The sequence below is a fragment of the Tupaia chinensis genome, unplaced genomic scaffold, assembly GCF_000334495.1.
Source record: "Tupaia chinensis unplaced genomic scaffold, TupChi_1.0 Scaffold000182_1, whole genome shotgun sequence".
In the NCBI taxonomy this organism is placed as follows: Eukaryota; Metazoa; Chordata; class Mammalia; order Scandentia; family Tupaiidae; genus Tupaia; species Tupaia belangeri.
Window position 1 is genome coordinate 6,114,094 of NW_006159657.1, and position 20,844 is coordinate 6,134,937.

General features: G+C 48.3%; 1 protein-coding gene across 4 annotated transcripts in view; it reads left to right on the forward strand.

Moving 5' to 3' along the window:
• BMERB1 (bMERB domain containing 1) overlaps positions 1-20,844 on the forward strand; it is a 126,605-nt gene that overhangs the window by 89,404 nt on the left and 16,357 nt on the right. For 2 of the 4 annotated variants that reach the window (XM_027771074.1, XM_027771075.1), the window contains exon 3: positions 19,695-19,733. The exons of the other annotated variants lie outside the window; for them this stretch is intronic. In XM_027771074.1, coding sequence (XP_027626875.1) covers positions 19,695-19,733 — 39 coding nt within the window. The remainder of the gene's footprint in view (positions 1-19,694; positions 19,734-20,844) is intronic. 4 annotated transcript variants of the gene reach the window in all.

Sequence of the window (20,844 nt, forward strand, 5' to 3'; positions counted from 1 at the left end):
GTTAAGCACCCTGCCCTTATAGCAAAACCCTCCAAAAAAAAAAAAAAAAGAAGACATTTAATCCAATTGTGGTATTACGAGATGGAGCTTTGGGGAAGTGATTAGGATTAGATAAGGTCGTCAGGATGGGACTCTCAGGATAGAATCTTGTTGGCTTTTAAGAGAGGGCAAGAGATCAAAGCGAATACCCGGAGAAATGGGCACACATGCAAGCTCTCACTCTCTCCATGTAATTCCTTGTCTAACTTCAAGACTCTACAGAGTCCCCACCAAGAAGACCCTCACCAAATGCAACCCCTTCACCTTGAACTTCCAAAACTGTAAACTAAATAAATATTTATTCTTTACAAACCACCAAAATCATGATCACCCTTTGTAAATTGTCACGTTTACACATGGAGGTAAACAGACAGAAGGGCCACAGCGGTCCCAGCTTGTCCTCACTCTCTTCCTCTTCTCATCCAGCATGTCTTCCTGACTGCTAGCCCTGATGACCAACAGCAGCCCCTCCTCCTCCAGGCGCTTGGCAGTCAAGGCCGTAGCCTCTCATTTCCCCTCCACCTTTTCCACCTGCAGCTCCATCCGGCCAGCAGGATGTGCCTGGCTCTCAGATGGACTGATCGCTGACTCCACCGGTCCTCACCTCTCAAATATTCACAATTACGGAAGGTCTAGTTCCTTGAACACAGCTGTTGCCCCATAACTCATGGAGACTTTGCTTCTCTGATCAAGCCCTGGCCATCGAGAGCCTTTACAACCTCAGTCAGAGACAGAAGGCGCTGAAATTTGTCCGTCTTACGCCAGCTGGTAGTTCCTCCAGACTTGGGTTCTCAGTCTTGACTGTACATTGGAATCTCCTAAAGAGCTTGAAGAAAACGTGGAGGCCAGGTCTTACTCCCAGAGTCTCACCTAACTGGCCCAAGGTATGGCGCAGGCCTCAGGAGCTTTCAAAGCAGTTAGGGTGATTCCCATCACCTCTTCCCTGAGTGAAATAGAACCCTAGTGTCCATCAGCTGCTTACAGATGACTCATTGTCTTAATTGCATTCCACAATTTTTGCTGATGAAAATTGCTCTCAGAAAGTATAACATCTGCCGTATTTCAGTTTGACGTCTCCGCATGGCAGTGGGTACCTGTGTCTTCAGTAGCTTAGGATCGTGATCGGAATTAGAATGAAATCCATGCTCTTTGTCTCCCACGGTGCATGAGAACTCTGATGCCATCTGTTGTCTACACCATCACATCCATGATCAAAATCCGTTGGTTCTGTCTTTAATTGAAATGCATCAAGAAAATTGCAATTACAAGCTTTCAAAGAGCTACTAATCCAATGCATAATTTATCCTCATCATTAATGATTGCTTTTCATCCTCCTCATTGTCCATCTATTTTTGACTTCCAAAAACTAAGACAAGGTCTTCTCTCTTTTCTTTTTCTTTTTTTTTTCATTTTAATTTTTTTTAAAGAAACCAAGTGAGGAAGCCGAGAGCAGGAGACACGGAATTTCTGAGCATCTTCACTGAAGTGCATAAGGGTTTTAGGATTACAGTGCAATAAGGATAAAAGTGGGCTCTGGGGCCAGCTGGTGCCAAAATTCAATCTCAGCTCTACCCCTGGCAAACTATATGAACTTCAAACCTCAGGTTTCTCATCTGTGAAACTGGTACAATAATAGTTCACATTTCAGAGTCGGAGTGGGGATGAAATGAAATAACGTGTGGAAAGAACGTAACACAGAAGAGAAGGGCTTGTGCAGCCCCTCATGAGTACTTCCTGTGTGTGAGCTGCGAGAGATCTTAGGTAGGTCTTTCTGCAGCGTATGAAAAGGGTTCTGAAGCTACTGTTTGACCCCACAAGAAAACTCTCCATTTTATATCATGAGATCTAAAGTTTACTTTGAAAGCACACTTTAGAAAATGCCTGAATAAGCTGACATTTGGACTGAATAGGAAGTTTCTCTGGACGGAGTTTGATCAGCTACAGAAGATCATTAAAAGGCTTTTAGCTTGGAACGCTGTTCCCTCCTTCCCCCTTGAAGATGGTGATTATTTGCTGCTGTTCCAGGTCTTCTTTGGCCCAGTAGAACTGACCTTCTGCTCTTCCAGAGGAAAACTTCATCTGATCCTAGAGCAATCGGAATAGTCTGCTTGGGGCCAGGCGGTGCTCTGGTGATTAAATTCAGGGAGTCTTGCCCAGAGCATCCTTAACTGCCACACTTCCATCTGTTGTCTGCTATCGCTGTGTGGTTTTCCCTTTGGTTGTATTTTGAGCCAAATTGAGAAATTTCTAGTTCCTTTTAGCTTGATGCCCTGACAAAGTTAACCAGAAATACCATGTCAAGGGTTAAGGGATCAAGAGTCTGAGACCAGCAGTTAGCGTAATGGCTATGTCGCTGGACTCCCACGTAGTCGACCGTGGTTTGCGTCCCAGACCCAGTAGCTTAAAACTCACGCTGGGCGCGTGTGCGTGCGTGCCCAGGATCCCGAGAGGAGAATGGAGGAGAAGGGATTGCGGCATGGCCATCTCCCTTGCGGGGTGATTTCTCACTTTCTGTCTCTCTTTCTCTCTTTCTCTGTCTGTCTGGCAAGCACACACGCCATATATCAAAAACCTCTCAAAAAAAAAAAAAAAAAAAAAAGAGTCAAGGGTAGCTGGAAGAACAGGAACCTGGGTTGAGATATCAGCTGTGGGGTCTTATGTATTCAGCTGGTCCAGTTTTTCCCAAAATGAGGTATACTCTGGGATGATTTTTGGTAATTAAGATTTCATTTTCACGTGTTTTTTTTTTAGGAAAACTATTGGTTTTCCATGTACGGTACATACAAAAGCAAATCAACATAAAGAAAAGCATTAGATAAATACAAAGAGCATGAGACGTAGCAAGTCTTGCATGGTGGGAGGCAAACAACTGATGTTTAGAAAACACCGACTTACCCACCCGGAGCCACATGCTCTTTCTTATCTAAAAGGGCCATGTGGATATCACCTCTGGAGGCTGACCCAGAGGCAGCATATGTGGTGGTAAAGGTCACAGACTTGGGCCAGCAGGTGGCGTAGACGTTAAGGCCCTGGACTCCCATATGACCAACCGTGGTTCAAGTCCCAGACCCAGCAGCTTGAGATTCACTCCAGGTGTGTGTGCATGTGTGCCTAAAATCTTGAGAGGAGAATGGAGGAGAAGGGATTGCAGTGTGGCCATTTCCTCTGGGGGTGATTTCTTACTTTCTCTATGTCTCTCTCTCTCTCGGACGAGTACACATGCCCTGTAGTAAAAATATCTCTTAGGGAAAAAGGTCACAGTCTTTGTCTGTGTCTGTGTGTCCCAGTGGAGATACTTACTGGCTGTGCAGTCTTGGGCAAATTACTTAACTTCTCTGTAACTTGTTGTGTGGGGCTTTTGGCACTGAGTGAGGTTTTTTCTGGCACCACGTATGTGTCATTTTTCTACACCAGTTCTCTGACACTTGAACACCAAGTGTCCAACAATTCAATTTAATTCTGACACTACCTGGACTTAGCATCAGCTCCCACGAGTTAAAGGCTCTGTCCCACGTGACTGCCCCACTTCAGATATCAGTCACAAGTCCAGGGCTACCACGCTTCTGTCTGGCTGCCTACAAATTCAGGGGTTCCCACAAACGCCCCCCCCCCACTTCAGCTTCAGTGTTTTGCAGATTGGCTCATAGAACTCAGGAAGGCACTTTTTAAAAAAAGAATTCTTTTATTTAACTTTATTTGTTTGTTTTAATTTGACCAGAGAGGAACAGAGCAAGAGAGAGAGAGAGAGGGAGGGAAAGTGAGAAAGCAAACCACCAGGTTTGGGACTTGAACTGTGGTCGGCCATGTGGGAATCTAGCACCCTTAACCACCACACCATCTGCTGGCCCAGGAAGGCACTTTTTAAATGTATGTCTACTGGTTTATTCTAAAGGGTACAACTTTGAGGATGGTCAGTACCAAAACGGAGTCACTTACATCGAACACTATCAAAATGGAGCCTCAAGGGAACCAGCAGTTAGCGTAATAACTATGTCGCTAGACTCCCATGTAGTCGACCACGGGTCAAGTCCCGGACCCGGTGGCTTAAAACTCACGCCGGCCACGTGTGCATGCTTGCCCAAGATCCTGAGAGGAGAATGGAGAAGGGATTGTGGCATAGCCATCCCCCAGGGGGTGATTTCTCGCTTTCTGTCTCTAATGTCTCTCTCTGTCTGGCTGGCGAGCACACGCACCCTATAGCAAAAATCTCTCCAAAAAAAAAAAAAAAATGGAGTCACAAGTTCACGCAGGAAGGGCTGCCATGCACGCAGGCCTGTGATAATAACTGTTGCAAGCAGGTGGCACCGTGGTTACATTGCTGGACTCCCTCATGGCTGACCACTGCTCAAGTCCCAGACCTGGTGGCTTGAAACTCATGCCAGGTGCGTGTGCATGCATGCCCAAGATCCCAGGAGGAGAAGGATTGTGGCAAGGCCGTCCCCCCTGGGGAGTAATTTCTCACTTTCCCTCTTACTGTCTCTGTCTCACTCTCTCCTGCTAGCACGTGCACCCTTATGCAAAAACCTCTCAAAAAAAACCTATTGCAAGGATTCTCTTAAAGCACAAGAATTGCAGATAAGCCACTTGCACAGGACACATGCCTAACAATGGCTGTCCCCACCTGTGAACTAACGCCAGCTCCTACAGCAAGACTCTGTAACCAGTGGTCTATGTTTCACACTGCGTGTACAGGGACTTCTTTTGCTTTTTAAGTTGCTCCTTGCCTCAGCCTCTTTGGATGTGCAGTGGTTCACCACAGGAGGTATATCCCAGATTGCAGTCTTCTGCTACTTCTGAATAAAGTCTTGGCTTTGGAGAGGCTGTCCCTTTGCTGCTTATTTTAGATGGACACACTGAGGAACAGCCAGGTAGACCAGATGCATAGGACGAGGTGCGGGGGTGGAGCTGTCCGGAGCTTCCATGCTCTCTCCAGGTGCGCTACCTTCCCGGCGTATCAGTGTGTCCACCAACCCTGAAACTCCCGATCCTCACCCAAGAGTTCTTTATAACTCACCTGTCAGCCCTCTCCCACCTCCCTGGAGGTTGATGGGTGGAACTGAAAGTCAGTCTTTCTGGTTGCCTGCCCTCCCCCAGAAATCACCTCATTAGCATAAAGTCAGTGACTAGGGGCCTTGCCCTGAGTCACCTCACTAGGGTAAACTCTGGTGTGGTTAAAAAAGGGAATTGTTGTGATGTCTTTATCATTCAGGAAATTACAGTGCCAGAAACCAGGGATAAGGATATTTTATTATACCACTCTTGATTTTTCCGAATGAATGACTAGTAGGCTCCTTCTAGTGAGGAGCAGATGAGATAAGAGGTGCAAACAGTGACTGCAGTACCCAGTCATAGACTGACTGCCGTGTCAATGTTAGCTGGGCTGCTGCTGAAGCACTGGAAGTGACCAGACAGGCAATAGGCAGTGGAAGAACTTTCAGCTGAATGTGCTCCTAAGAAAACGTAGAAATAAGAAAAGAGGGCCAGGCAAGAGCGTTTCCACGTCATCCCGGGGCGCCGCTTAGAGACCTGTCCAAGGTTATTTAATAGTCTACGAGGGTCTGCGTCTGACTCGTTCCTTACCGTGTAGAGCCTCCACATGATAAAATCACATGTTCACCTGCAGACTTCGGTTCAGTGGAAAACATACTTAAAGGTAGGGTGTTACTGCTCTATAGAATGGCAACCAGCTTTGACTCTCACCTAGCAACCTGATTCTAAAATTCTTCTTTACAATGCCTGTGAGTTTAGTTCCTGGAAAGTTCTTGGAATGAGTTGATTTCTGGTTCTACTTAGGTTTCTGTCATAGGGCAAGCATGCTCACTAGAGAGACAGCGAGAGGGAAAGTGAGAAATCACCCCCCAACGGGTATGGCCATACCACTATCCTTTCTCCTCCACTCCCCTCCTGGGATCCCGGGCACATATGCACACGCAACCTGGTGTGATTTTCAAGCTACCAGGTCCAGGACTCAAACTGCAGTTGGCCATGTTAGAGTTCAACACCTTACCCACCATGCCACCTGCTGGCCCTGGAATGAGTAGATTTCTATTCAGCAGAAAAAAAAAATCATCCTAAAACTTATGGTATTATTTCTCTATAGAATGGTAACCAGCTTTGAATCTCACCTAGCAATCTTATTCTAAAATTCTTGCTAAACATGCTTGTGACTCCGGTTCCTGGAATATTCTTGGAATGAGCTCACCGTCTCCCTGGCTCCCTCATTCGGGGTTAAATAAAATGTCGACAAGTGTTCATGCCGTATGTGCGTGGATCACATGTGTAAAATTAGCACAATCATTAGGTTCCAGAGAGCTCTCTGTGCTCATAATTCAGTTCACGAAGCATGTGTGCAAGACACCATCTGAGCACAACGGAAAAGATAAAAAATGGGTAGGACTGCTTCCTAGAGTCAAGGGTTTCCTAATTATTTGTGGGGAGACAGGAAGTACAGCAATGACTTCTGACATGGCAAAAAAGAGGAAAGCAGCCCTGGCAGCCAGGAGCTGGCTGGGTGCCCATGGCTGAGCCATCCTCCTATGAAAGATGTTTGCAGATCACCAACAGCAGACGAGACCACTGTGAGACCGTGATAAATCAAGACGAAAATGAGACTCTTCTGTACGCACGTCTGAAAGCAAATAAAGTCATAAATATCATCCAAACCACAAAAATCCTCTCCCCCCTGTGTCCCGTCTGCTTCCTTTATCAATCATGGTTTCAGCCTCACTCTGTTCCTCCTTTTTTTTCCTAAGAATTTTTCATTCTGGGGCCAGCAGATGACATAGTGGTTACATCACTCGACTCCTACATGGTAGACCTGGTTCGAGTTCTGGACGTGGAGGCATGACACTTATGCTGGGCGCCTGTGCACTCATGCCCAAGATCCCAGGAGGAGAATCTCAGAAGGGATTACTGAGTGACTATCCGCCCCCCTGGGGGGGTGATTTCTCACTTTCTCTCTCACTGTCTCTGTCTCTTTCTTTCTCTCTGGCAAGCACATGTACCCTAAGGTAAAAAACCTCTTAAAAATAAAAAAAAAAATATTCATTTTACTTTATTATTATCATTCATTTTGACCAGAGAGAGAGAAAGCAAGCTGCCAGGTCTGGGACTCAGACCACGGTCAGCCATGTGGGAATCTAGCACCTCAACCACCGTGCTACCTGCTGGCCCCATCTCTGTTCTTCCTTTATAGGAAGGAATTATTAAGACACCCTATCAGAGAATCACCCTTACTTCCTGACAACATCCAACCCAGAGGAAATGCCCCTTTCTTAAACTGTCTGCAAAAGTACCTAATGTAAGCCTGAATCTCTTAACAAGCCCCTTCTAATACCCTTTCCCCCGTGTTATTTGTTTTATTTGCTTTCATCATTGCCCATTTCTGCCGCGTGCAAAAGAAATCTCCCTAGCATGAGTACTGCACAGTAATCCCGTAAAGACAGCGCCATACACATCTTCCTTAATACGTGATTTTACACGCTTGTGTCTGTTAAATGTTTTGCTTTTCTTTTTTCCCTCCTGATTCTCTCTCTCCCCGTTTACTGATATCTCTGCCCAGAGCTGAAGGAAGGGCAACTGGGCCAGGCACCAATCCACAGAAGGTGCTGTGGACTCCCCGAGGTGACACGTAATGGAGAAAAGAACCTCCCTTACAGAGAGCACGTGGCGTGGTGGGCGGGAATACCGACAAGCCACTTGGGAGAGAAACTTGTTACGTTAGAGTCTTGACAGCGGCGACCGAAACCATCTTGGCTGAAAGGATTTGCTGGAAGGCTCTTGGTGGTGGGGAAGGGGGGTGTGGGGGGACGGGAAAGGCAACAAAGGGGATTTGAGGGACAGGCGCGGAAAGTGGGCCCCAGAGAGTGGCCACAGGACCGAGCTGGCCAGGATGCCACTGCTCCCACGGCTAGTACACCACAGCTCTAACCCCACCATCCTTTCAACCTGTCATTCGTTCAGTGGCCAAAATCTTGGGCACAAGCTTCAAGGTGGCGGAACCCCAGGGGAGGGGATGCTGCCACTTTGCTTAACTTCTTTTTTTTTTTTTTTAAAGAATTATTTAACTTTTATTTATTCATTTTAACTTGACCAGAGAAGGACAGAGTGAGAGAAAGAGAGAGAGAGAGAAAGCAAGCCTCCAGGTCCAGGACTCAAACTATGGTCAGCCATGTGGGAGTCCTGCGCCTTTAACCACCATGCCACCTGCCGGCCCTTGCTTAACTTCTCTAACAAGGACTGACACAATGAATGATTCCCTCCAAGCCAGGGCTTGGGTGTTGAGCAACTGAAAATTCCAACTTTTGTCCATTAGAAGAGGGAGACACCTCCCGCACCAGTCTCCTCAAGGACCACACAGGAGCGACAATAGATGGTCTCTCAGCAGCCTTCTAAATAGGGTGAGTCCTGCTGTCTGCAGAACTTTCATTTTTTGAAGAGGGTTGTGCTGAACTGGTATCTGAGCTGAATAGCTTAGAACAATAAAGGAAAGGCTCCTCGCTGCCTCAGTGTGGGTGTCTGGCCACGCCACTCAGAACAGCATCCTGTCCTACCATTCAGCGAGCTGTGTGATTCTGCAGAGCCACTTAACCTCTCTGAGCTGCAGGAACTTCAGCTATAAAATACCTGACTACACAGTACCTCCCTTGAAGAGTATTTAAAGAATGAATTGTATAAAACACTTAGCAGTTATAATAAGTTTTAAAAAATATGTGTTATGGGACCAGCAGTTAGTGTAATGGCTATGTCGCTGGACTCCCATGTAGTCGACCAGTTTGCATCCTGGACGCGGTGGCTTAAAAACTCACGCCGGGCGCGTGTGCGTGTGTGCCCAAGATCCTGAGAGGAGAATGGAGGAGAAGGGATTGCGGCGTGGCCATCCCCCCTGGGGGGTGATTTCTCGCTTTCTGTCTCTCTGTCTTTCTGTCTGTCTGGCGAGCGCACACGCCCTATGGCAAAAATCTCCCCCTCCCCAAAAAAAGTATATATGTGTTAGGTATACATGTATCTATATGCACACATATGTATATGTGCTTAGTGTGCAAAGCACTTAGTGTGTATAAAGCACGTGGTAAGTTCTGGTTGAACAATAGCTAAAATCATCATCACCATCGCCATTGGTAATCTTTCCCCACACAGTGCTCAAATTCTCTTATAAATCAACGTTGAATAAACACGTAAAGAATGTTGAAAAGGCACCTCCAAATTTGCCGACTGGTAGATTTCAGCCAGTGATATTAAATACTCAGGAATCTTGCTAGCCAGGCGTTTGACTGTGGGTAGCTTGCCGTTTGCAATAGTGGGAGCATTTACACCACGGAAATTGGCAAATGGTATGAAACAGTGCTTCTACCTCCCTCCCCCACTGCCAGCCACTCCCAACTCTAGCCCCATCTACCCTGCCCCGCTTTGAAGCATTCAGCAGACATTACTTTCTCTTTCTTTGTAGTTCACCGAGCACCAGGATCCCGCTTCCAATCACAGGAGGCCACTAATCACTAGTGCTGAATAAGCATGAAGTTGACTTAAACATTAATTTACTTACCATTGACAGCTTGTCTGCTGCTGGTGCAGAGAATCTAAGGGGAATTGCGGATGGAGATTGTAGGGAGCCGATGGCTTCGGAGAAGGACGCCCTGTGGGGTGGGGTGAAGCTGAGACCATGGCTGGTGTGGCCCAATCTGCTGGCTAAGCGAGAAGGGGTGAGAAGAGGGCAGGAACCTGTAGGTTGTGTTTCTAAGATTTTTTCCTTCAGTCCTTACATGCTCAGTTGAAAGGATGGACAGCTTTAGAAAATTCCTATTGAGGAGGGGCTGAGGGGCCGCAATCCTGTCACTGGCATCGTGGGATTTATGGTAAAGCTGCATTTGCAGTAGCAGACTCATGGTTTTTACTGAGCTTGATGTGAGACAGATCAAGAAAAATAGCATGGTTCTCTATCAAGTTCTTAGTTACATTTTATACAAAATTGGGGAAAGTGTCTACTACCCATCACAAAAATATTTGTTAAATATTGCCGTGCAGGGGCCAGCAGGGGGCATGGTGGCTAAAGAGCTGGACTCCCACATGATAGACTGTGGTTCAAGGCCCAGACCCAGCAGTGTAAGAATCACACCAGGGGACCAGTAAGTGGTGTAGCGGTTGGGGCTCTGGACACTCCCACATGGCCGGCTACGGTTCAAGTCCTGGGCCAGCCCCAGGGCCTGCTGATTGAGGTAGCCAGATCCCACGTGGCTGACCACAGAATTTGAATCCCAGCCCCAGCAATACATGCCCCACTGTGAATATCCTTCCAGGTTCACACTAGGCACTATCACGGTGGCTCGCTTTCTCACTTTCCCTCTCTCTCTGCCTCTCTCTAGTCAAATTAAAATTAAAATGAATGAATGAATAAATAAATAAAATAAAATAACTATTAAAGAAAAAAGAATCACACCAGGTGCATGTGCACGCATGCCTCAAATCCCCAGAGAACAGAGGAGGAGGGATTGCAGCATGGCCATCTCCCTGGGGTTGAGGAGCATTTCTCACTTTCCCTCTCTCTCACTGTCTCTCTCCTGTGAGTGCACATGTTCTATGGTTAAAAACCTTAAAAAATAATTAAGAAAATGTGTTGCAGGGATTTTGAGAGTTAATGGAAATTTTGGGTGAGGCTAAAGCCACCCCTGCTCCCAAGAAAGCCCACTCTTGGAACTACCACTGGTTGAAAGTGCATTTCATGACTCCTGACCATAGGGACAAGACAAAGTAAGGGGGTACCAGGCAGAGGGGGACAGCCTGGAATATGTGGGTGGCATAAGTGGACGGGCTGTTGTAGTGGCCATTGTCAGGGCTCTGGAGTCGAGCTGTGTTCTTTCACATCTCTCACAGCTGTGTGATCCTGGGCTACGACCTGCACCTCTCTGAGACATCTGTGAAGTAAGGAATGGGAATGCCAGCCTGAGAGACTGGGAGGCTTCAGTGAGCCAGGGCAGGGCCTGGCTCCCAACCTGCAGTAAACCCTCAACTGAGTGCAAGTTGCTGTGTTGGTGTCAGCATGAGAGGAAGGATGGACTTGGGAGTGGGGAGGGGAGATTTGTGAGGACACATCGCACCAGCAGGAACTCACGCAGGTGACGGAGAATGGAAGGCACAGGAGGGCCCAGATGCAGAGAGCTCAGAATAGATCCGGTACTGATAGCAGAATGCAAAGCAGTATAGCTTGAATTACGGATGTTTAATTGGATTTCTCTGGAGGTGACTCACTGCCTTTGATGGATGCTCATGGGGACTCTATCACGGGATTTGAAAATTCTCCACCTGCACCTGCAGCCTTTAGGCCTCGTTTCAATGCAACCCTGGACTGCGTGTGCTCTCCGGTGTCCGCCTGCCAGCTTTCTTCCTTCCCTCCTCACGTATTTACTGTGACAGGTCAGGCACAGGGTGATGCGCTGGAACCGCAAGGGAAAAAGGCAAAGTCCCTTAAAGGGGCATGTCTTTTTAGGCAGACACACCCCAGCTGCTTCTCAGTGGGGTGATAGGGGATGGGTGCTGTGGCAGTGTAAAGACCTAATCCAGCCTGGAAGCATCCGGAAGTTTCCAGAGCTGCTGGGGCCATCTTAAAGACGGCCTAGGTATCAGTCTGAGACCAAGTTTGGGGAAGAGTTGGGCAAAGGCTCGAAGGATGTGGGGTCAGGATTCACACAGGCCTGCAGATGGGCTGCTGGCCGGAACCAGGCTCTGTGGCTAGAGGCGAGGCTGCAGCTGCAAGGACACAGAGGGTCTCCACTGAGGCAGCGGTGACCCACGATTTACCACATTGGCCTCCAAGGAAAAGAGTACCCTGATATTTTTTCCTGTCCTTTAAGTTTGTGTATGTATGTATTTATTTATTTAGGGGAGAGGCTTTTGCTATAGAGTGTGTGCACTTGCCAGAAAGACAGAGAGATTCAGAGAGACAGAAAACAAGAAATCATGCCCCAAGGGGGATGGCTACACCACAATCTCTTCTCCTCCATTCTCCTTTTGAGATCTTGGGCACACACACACACATGTGCCCGGCGTGAGTTTAAGCTGCCAGATCCAGGACTTGAATTGCGGTTGACTACATGGAAGTCCAGCAATGTAGCCATTATGCCATCTGCTGGCCCCTAAGTTTATTCCTTTATTTCTATGAGAAAAAGAGAGAAAGACACCCCCCCAATGGGTCGTCATGCTGCAAACTACCCCAGTATTCGCCAGCCTGGGTCATAGGCACGTGTGCTCACATCCACCGTGTTCAGGTAGATCTCAGGATGTGAACCCAGAACCTTCCCATATATGTGCAGCTGCATAACCATTATACTACCACCTGGCTCCACCATGTATTTAAAAAAACAAAATCTTTGAAAAATCACCAAGATAGTACAGGTTTACTATAAAAACAAAAATTAGAAATAACAGAAGCAAATGACAAAAATAAAAATTCCTTCACAATAAGCATTGTAACATTTTGAATGACGTCCTCCTGTGTTTTAGAACATAGATGTGTATTTTGCAAAGTTGGATCACATTTCCTCAGCAGGGACCTTTTATATGGTTTGTGCTCTCCTGTCAACTACATCTCTTCAGGGCATTGTTTTTAACACCTGTGTAGAAGTCCATCCTGCATGTGTACAGACTTTGCTTAAGCAGTGACCTAGTGTTGGACATTAGGTTGTTTCTAGTATTTTGCTAATGGCAACAAGTCTGCATTACACATCATCAGAGCTGAATCTTGACGCACCTCAAATTATCTCCTTAGGATAGAATCCTTCAACGGAATCAATAGACTAAAGGGCTTAAATGTGTTCAAGGCCTTGCCATTTATCGTCAAATTGTCCCTTACGCCATTTTCTGTTGCGATTACAGAATACCATAGACTAGGTAATTTATAAAGAAAATCAATTTATTTCTCAGTTCTGGAGACTGGAAAGTCCAAGAGCATGGCACTGGGACCTGGCAAGGGGCATCCCATGGTGGAAGGCAGAAGGCAAAAGGCAAGAAGTGAACACTCAAGACAGAGCGAGAGAGGGCTTCCTTTAAAACAGACGCGCTCTCGTGGTAACTGACCCTTTGCTGGGATAATGGCATTGGTCCATTCATGAGGCAAAGCCTTAGTGGCCTACTCACCCCTAACCACCTCGCCTCGTCTTACCGTTACAATGGCAATTAAGTTTCAGCACGAGTTTTGGTGGGGACATTCCAACCATAGAAGTCCCCGATTTTCAACTCCCATCGGTCCACTGGACACTGTTGTCAGATCTCATTAGGGTACTTCACTGCTGCCTTCTTAGGCTCTCACAGAGCTGAAACTCGTCACCAGGGGGCTCTCAAGAAGTGGAAAGAAACCAAGCTGGGAGACCCACCACTTAGGCTATTTTGCCTGTCAGAGGCTTCCTCTTCTTCACCCAGCACAGAACAGGCCCTTGCTAGAAAAGGAGGCTGATATTGAAAGTCAGGCCTCCCTCTTCTTATAAGATTATCAGATAGAACACAGGACACCCAGTAAATTCAAGGAAGTCAGAATTTCAGATAAACAAGTAATTTTTTTTTTTTTTTGAGAGATTTGGCCAAAGAGCCTATGTGCTCTCCAGAGAGACAGAGAGAAAGAAAGCAAGAAATCATGCCCCCCCTCAGTGGCCCCACCATAACCCCTCCCCCTCCATTGTCCTCTCAGGATTTTGGGCAAGCATGCACATGCAGCCAGTGTGAGTCTCAATTCACCAGGTCCAGGACTTGAACTGTGGTCGACCATGTGGGAGTCCAGAGCCTTAACCATTATGCCACCTGCTGGCCCCACGACAAGTAATTTTTTTTAGTATATGTTATCAAATGGCATAGACTTACAACAAAAATCATTTGTGTGTGTCTGATATGCAAATAAAACTGTGAGCACGCTCCTTATTTGCTAATCTGGCAACCCTGTCTCCTTCCGGGCTCACTTCCTACATTGTGCACTGGCTGTATTTTCTCCAGCGGGTACAGCTGGTCAGCAGTGCGTTTTTAGAGGCTATCGATTCCTCCCTTGAGTAGCTGGGAAATTACAAAAGTAACCGATGCCCTATTGTTGGACATTCATACTGTTTCCTTTTCTCACCTCTTCTTTTTTCTTCTTCCTCCTTTCTCTCCCTCTCTCCTGTTTGGATCTAAATCTCTGTTCACCTTTGTGATCACTTATGGACCATTCTCAGTCAAGGGCCTTAGCGTCAGGGTTAGGGACACTCAGGGCCAGGGTCCCTCTCCTCTCCATAGCTCACCAAGCCTTCCAAGGAAAGCATGTATGTACCCAGTCTCTGCCCTGTCTTGGCGAAAATCTGGGGTGGCCAGTAGAAAATATGAATTGAAGTCAGAAAACTTAGTATTGCCCTCTAGTGGAATGAAGGAGGTATGGAAAGGCAGATGCTGTCATAGAAACTGCCAGGTCACGCCCATGGGCACCTGCAGGAGATCCGTGGGCTCATAACCTTATATGCAGCGGGCACAGCCCAGTTCCCAGGCGGAGCCCAGAGGGCCGGGCTCTGGCCCCTCGGTCTAAGCAGCGGGTGGCCGAGAGCTTGCTGTCTCACGTGGCTTTGGCACTTGGCCTAACTCTTGGTCTCTCTTGGGAGGGAAAACTGAGGTTGGGAAGGCTCTCAGGCATTATCTCCCGGATGAGCCAGCAAATCAGTGAACAAGATACCCCTCTCCAGCATTGCATTCACTGTTCACATAAAGCGAGAGCTCTTCCAGTTCCAGCAACTTCTTCCTTCCCTGAGTTCTTTCTGCGGTTCTCCCTGAAGATCAAGGGTAGCAACGTTTTCCTACAAAGAGCCACCTGGTAAATGCCTTCAAGCTCTGTCACAACTGCTCCCCTCTGTCACTGCAGTGTGAAAGCAGCTGCCGACAACGTGTAAATGGATGGACCTTACGCTGTTCCAGTAAAATGCTATTTATAGACAGTGAAGGTCGTCACGAGTAAATTTCGTATCATTTTCACGTGTCAGGAAATGTTATTGTCCTTTCCACTTTTTCCCCAATCATTTGAAAATGGAAAATAAAAAAAAAAGGAAAACCACATTCTTAATTTGTGGATTGAACCAAAATGGGCACTTTGGGGACTGCAGTCTGCCAACCCCAGCTCAAGACTGATGAGCAACCGCATCTTCCAGCAAAGCCCTAGGAGGGCCTTAAACAGAAGGTCCGAAGTGAAGATGTGCATTGTCCTTCGCGCGCTCACACCGATCGCCACCTGCCGGTCTGGCCTTCACAGACACAGTGCCACGCCGCTCTCACTCTGGAACCTGAGATGGCTCCCATGTTACGGTCCTGCACAACCAGACCCAAAGGTCACTACCTGGACTCCCGACATACCCATTGCCGAGGTTTGTCTGAGCTGCCCTCCGGCCCTGAGTGCCTAACACCCTTCTCGACCACCCACGTATGCCCTCCTGGAAGTGCAGCCTAGTTTGAGATGCCCTCCCTGAAACTTCTGTGACGCCGTCGTCTCTGACCTCCACTACAGGGGACATCCACGTCCCCAGCTGCGTTCCTGGGCTCTGCGATCAGACTGCTTGGGTTCGAGTTCCTTCTGTCACTTACTCGGTGACCTTGGGCGAGTTCTGGGCACTGTCTGACGGATGACATGAATAGGCCTTGCCTTCGAGGGTTACTGCGAGGGTTCGTTAAGGCGATGTGCGGAAGATGCTGAGCTCAGAGCCTGGCAACAGCAATCCGAAAGCATTCAGTAAATACTAGCTGTTAGACTTCTTCGTTCTTTGCTGTTTTTATAGTGAGATCACATTTCTAACAATAAAAAAAAGGCAAGGTATACCCTTTTAGGTCTATGAGAAAACTAAGCAGTACTATTGGTCACTTTTTTTATTTTTAGATTTAAAAAAAATTTTTTTTTTTGGTATGGAGTGTGTCCTCTTCACGGAGAGAGACAATGAGAGGGAAAGTGGGAAATGACCTCCTGGTGGCGGTGGCCATGCCGTAAGCCCTTTCCCTCCATTCTCCTCCTGAGGTTGTGGGCACACGTGTACACACACCTGGCATGATTTTTTCTTTAAATAATGATTTCATTTGAGGCCAGCAGCTGGTGTAGTGGTTAAGGCTCTCGACTCCCACTCAGTTCAAGTCCCGGACCTGGGGCTTGAAACTCACTCCAGCCATGCGTGCCTGCGTGGCCAAAATCCAAAGAGGAGAATGGAAGAAAAGGGGATGAATGAGGCCATCCCCCTGGGGAGTGATTCTCACTTTCTGTCTCTTCAGTGAGCACCCATGCCCTATAGCAAAAATCTCTCTTATAAAAAGAATTATTTAATTAAATTTTATTTGTGATTAGTATTATTTTAATTTGACTAGAGAGAGACAATGAGCGGAAAAGTGAGAATGCAAGCAGCCAGGTCCGGGACTTGAACCATAGTTGGCCATGTGGGAGTCCAGCGCCTTAACCACTACACCACCTGCTGGCCCTGTTGTTCACTTTTTCAGCATGTTGGACACGTGACACACACACACAAAGCAAAAGGCACAAACCACAAGTGTTCTGCTGGGGGATTTTTCAGAATTAGTGATTTTTATTTTAAGAAAAATCAAAACTAAGACAAACCCTGAGAGGAGAGAAGAGTGAACCATTCCTTTGGGAACAGAGTGTCACATCCAGAGGTGAGCAGTCTGGTCATACCCAGGGGACAGCCAGGGCAGTGAGGGGAAGGGTCACCAAATAGGCCACTGGGAAAAATCAGGCAGCCCAGCCTTCAAGGCTGCACTGCAAGGATGTCTCTTTCCTGGGCATGACATTGAACCCACTGGCAGGCACCTCTCTGGTTCCTCGGTCCCCAGCACGATGCTGAGAAGTGACTTATTCCAGGGGCTCCTCAGAGACTTCTCAACAGCCCCTGTCCCCAGAGGACGGCATTTAAGCTCGTGACTCCAGCAGAAGCTAAGCATTCGCGCATCATCATCGGGGCTCCATGTGGTCTGAGGAAACGGAACAGCACACGGAGTGGAGACTCATCCTTTGACGCAGGCATGTGGGCTCAGAGAGCTTGGGAGTGACTCAGCCTCACAGCTCCTGCCTCACCCAGGGTGAGGGGTGGACAAAGCAGCCCTTCCTACACACCTGCTTTATCCGTGCAAGACACCGGGCTGCCCACCGCACACACACGAGGCCATTTACGTCTCTCTCTTCCTCGTCTTTCTTTCTGTAAACTGCCAGAGGACGTGTATGGTCACCAGAGAGGGGGCAGGGGAGAAAGCACCCCCAGATGGGACACGATCATGCCACAACCCCTTCTCCTCCATCTCCACCCTGTTGGGATTTGGGCACACATGCACCAGCGTGCTTTCCAAGCTGCCCCAACCAGGATTCAAACCGTGGTCAGCCATGTGGGATCCAGCTCCCTTAGTGAGCTCTGTAACCACCAGCTGCAGGACCAGCCCAGTGTGCCTCCTTTTCGGCAGTAAGGGCGCTGATGCTGAGAGTGAGGAAGGACCTATAACCAGTTTACGTGGGACTGAGACCCACACGCAGATCCCCTCTGTGCTGCAGGGACCGGGTCCTAGAGAACATCCAAGCCCCTTACTTTCCACATGAGGAAGCAGAGGCTCAGAGAGGACAACCTGCCGAAGGTCACAGAGGAGGTTGGTGGCAGGCCTTAGCCTCAGACCCTGGCTCCAAGGCCCTGACCAGAGGTCATCCCTAAGGTCAGAAGTTAATTCTTCTCATTCATCCCCAGAAGTCCACAGCCTCCATGACTTATTGCAAAAGAAGCCAAGTAAACACTAGTTTAAGTCACCTGGGCAGGTGAGCAGGGGTCATGCAACGCTCTGTGAGGCTGACTTGCACGGAAGGTTCAGGTTCACATCCAGAGACACCCCACGCCCCCAGACACGCTGGTCTACCTGGTCTGAGGCCAGCTGAAGCTAGGGGTGGGCTGCAGTGTAAGGACCCTGTTTGGTGCTCTCTCTCTCTCATGGAAGAAATATGTAAATAAAACTTTTTTAAAAAAAATGGTAACCCCAGGGGCCAGCAGGTGGCTTGGTAATTAAGGGCACTGGACTCCCACATGACTGACCGTGGTTCGAGTCCTGGACCTGGTGGCTTGCTTTCTCACTTTTCCTCTCTCTTTCACTCTGTCCTTCTCTGGTCAAATTAAACTAACGAAATAAATAAATAAAAAGAAGTTAGACTTGTCAATGAAATCTAAATTTTAAAAAAAAAAGAAAAGGTAACCCTTTCCTCTCCAATCTGCATCTTCCTTCCCCCGCGGTTTCCGTTAGAGTAGCTCCAGCTGCCAGCGCCTCTGGGCCACGGCGTTTTCTACATAATATTGTAAAGGGTTGACTGTGCTCTTCTCTCAGGGCCTGGTCACCTCTCCCCGCCCAAAGCTGGGACAACGACTGACTTTCCTCTTCCCATCGTCCAGCCTGAAAGGCCATGGTGCAGACACAGGGCACCTTCTTTTCCTCCCTGTGTTCGTGGGTTCTTGGAGAGGACATCTCTCTCTCTCTGGAACAAGACGGCTGTGGTGAGATTTGATTTCCAGGGTTTGGCACTAGTGTTGCAGAGACGTAGGTAAATGTCACTCATGCAGATTTCTTTTTTTTTTTTTTTTTTGAAGGGGTTTTTGCTATGGGGGGCATCGCATCCCCAAAAAAAAAGAAAAGGTAACCCTTTCCTCTCCAATCTGCATCTTCCTTCCCCCGCGGTTTCCGTTAGAGTAGCTCCAGCTGCCAGCGCCTCTGGGCCACGGCGTTTTCTACATAATATTGTAAAGGGTTGACTGTGCTCTTCTCTCAGGGCCTGGTCACCTCTCCCCGCCCAAAGCTGGGACAACGACTGACTTTCCTCTTCCCATCGTCCAGCCTGAAAGGCCATGGTGCAGACACAGGGCACCTTCTTTTCCTCCCTGTGTTCGTGGGTTCTTGGAGAGGACATCTCTCTCTCTCTGGAACAAGACGGCTGTGGTGAGATTTGATTTCCAGGGCTTGGCACTAGTGTTGCAGAGACGTAGGTAAATGTCACTCATGCAGATTTCTTTTCTTTTTTTTTTGAAGAGGTTTTTGCTATAGGGTGCATGCACTCACCAGACGGAGAGAAACAGAGACAGAAAGCGAGAAATCACTCCCCAGGGGGGATGGCCACATCACAATCCCTTCTCCTCCATTCTCCTCTCGGGATCTTGGGCACACACGTGCACTCGCCCGGCGTGAGTTTCAGGCCACCGGGTCCAGGACGCGAACCGCGGTCGACTACGTGGGAGTCCAGCGACACAGCCATTACGCTAACTGCTGGTCCCACTCATGCAGATTTCCAGCCAAGCTTTCCCAGCTCTCTGCGTAAACTCTCTTCATGCTGTTTGAACAATATTCCTTCATGACATTGGACAATCATCACCAGGCAAAGCCCTAAAGGAGTACGGCCACTAGATGTATGTTTTGAGTCCCAATTTTATTAAAATAGGGAACCAGATGGAAGCACAGCTGTAAACGGCGATGCTCTGAGAGGTGGACCCACGCGGGAAGGGGCTACTCTGTCCTCCCTTTCCCTCTGCCATCTTCACCAGAGCAGCTGCAGCAGCCCCGGGATCAGAGGAAGCAGCACCTGAGACACTAACCATTTACCCCAGAAACCCCCAGCAGATTTTCTCTGATACCTCGCTGGCCCCAAACAGGTCCCGTGACGACATCGAGCTGCAAGGGAGCCTGAGAAGGTGGGTATGTGGAAAAGGCACATGGGGTCCGAGGACTGGCTTCTATCAGGGCTGGACTCACCATTTTTCTGAATAGATCAGGGTTCAGGGCAAATGGAGGGGAAGGTTGGTTAGGTCGGTAACATCCAATGTCCGCCCCGACTCACATCACCAGTGGAAAAGAAAAGCCGCTTAGACTGGCTAAGTGAGCAAGTGAGGGCTGAATCCCAGCGGCCCTCCCCAGACTGGACTCTGGGCAGCTGCTTAACCTCAGGTGCCTCATCTGTGAAGTGGAGTTAGAAACATCTCGCCCACAGACATTGCACTTAGATCGGTTTATGCATGGACAGTGCTGAGGACAGCGCCAGGTCCACAGCGAACACTCACTGAAGCCGACTCCTTGTTTTCCTTAACGCTAGAACCCGTCCTCCATCTTCCAAAAGAAGATTTCTGTAATAGCTGGGCGGTCGGACACCGAGCTCTGAGGGACGGCTGAGGGGCGGGGGCTGAGGGCGGAGAGGACGCTGTCTCCCGGGTGGATGTTCATAGAACCACCAGGCTTTGATTTTGCCTACAGTTCAGAAGTGGGACCGGAGCCGAATTTGGTCCTCCCTTGTTCAGGACGCAGCAGAGGAGAGAGAGGAGATTGGGAGCTTAAGATGCTTGAGGGAGGGGCCAGCAGGTGGCGTAGTGGGGAAGGCGTTAGACTCTCACATGGCAGACCGCAGGTCGAGTCCCAGACCTGGTGGCTGAAACTCTTGCCAGGTGAATGTGAGAGTGTGCCCAAAATCTTGAGAGGAGAAAGGAGAAAGGGACTGCAGCATGGCCACATCCCTCCTGGGAAGTGATTTCTCATTTTCTGTCTCTGTCTCACTGGTGAGCACACAGTCCTTATAGTGAAAATCTCTTAGGAAAAAAAAAAAGAAAAAGGTGGTTGAGGGAAACAGCGCCATCTCATGGGGATTTGGGTGGAGTTACAACAAGATTTCCCAGGAGAACGTCCATAGCTTTCCTCCATAATCCATACTTATCGATGCATCGTGGATTTGGATCTGCTTGGGAGGACTCAGTGACACACTGGGTGCAGTTTCAAGATGGCCAAAGGGGCGAACGGAGCCCCAGGCCAGCAGGA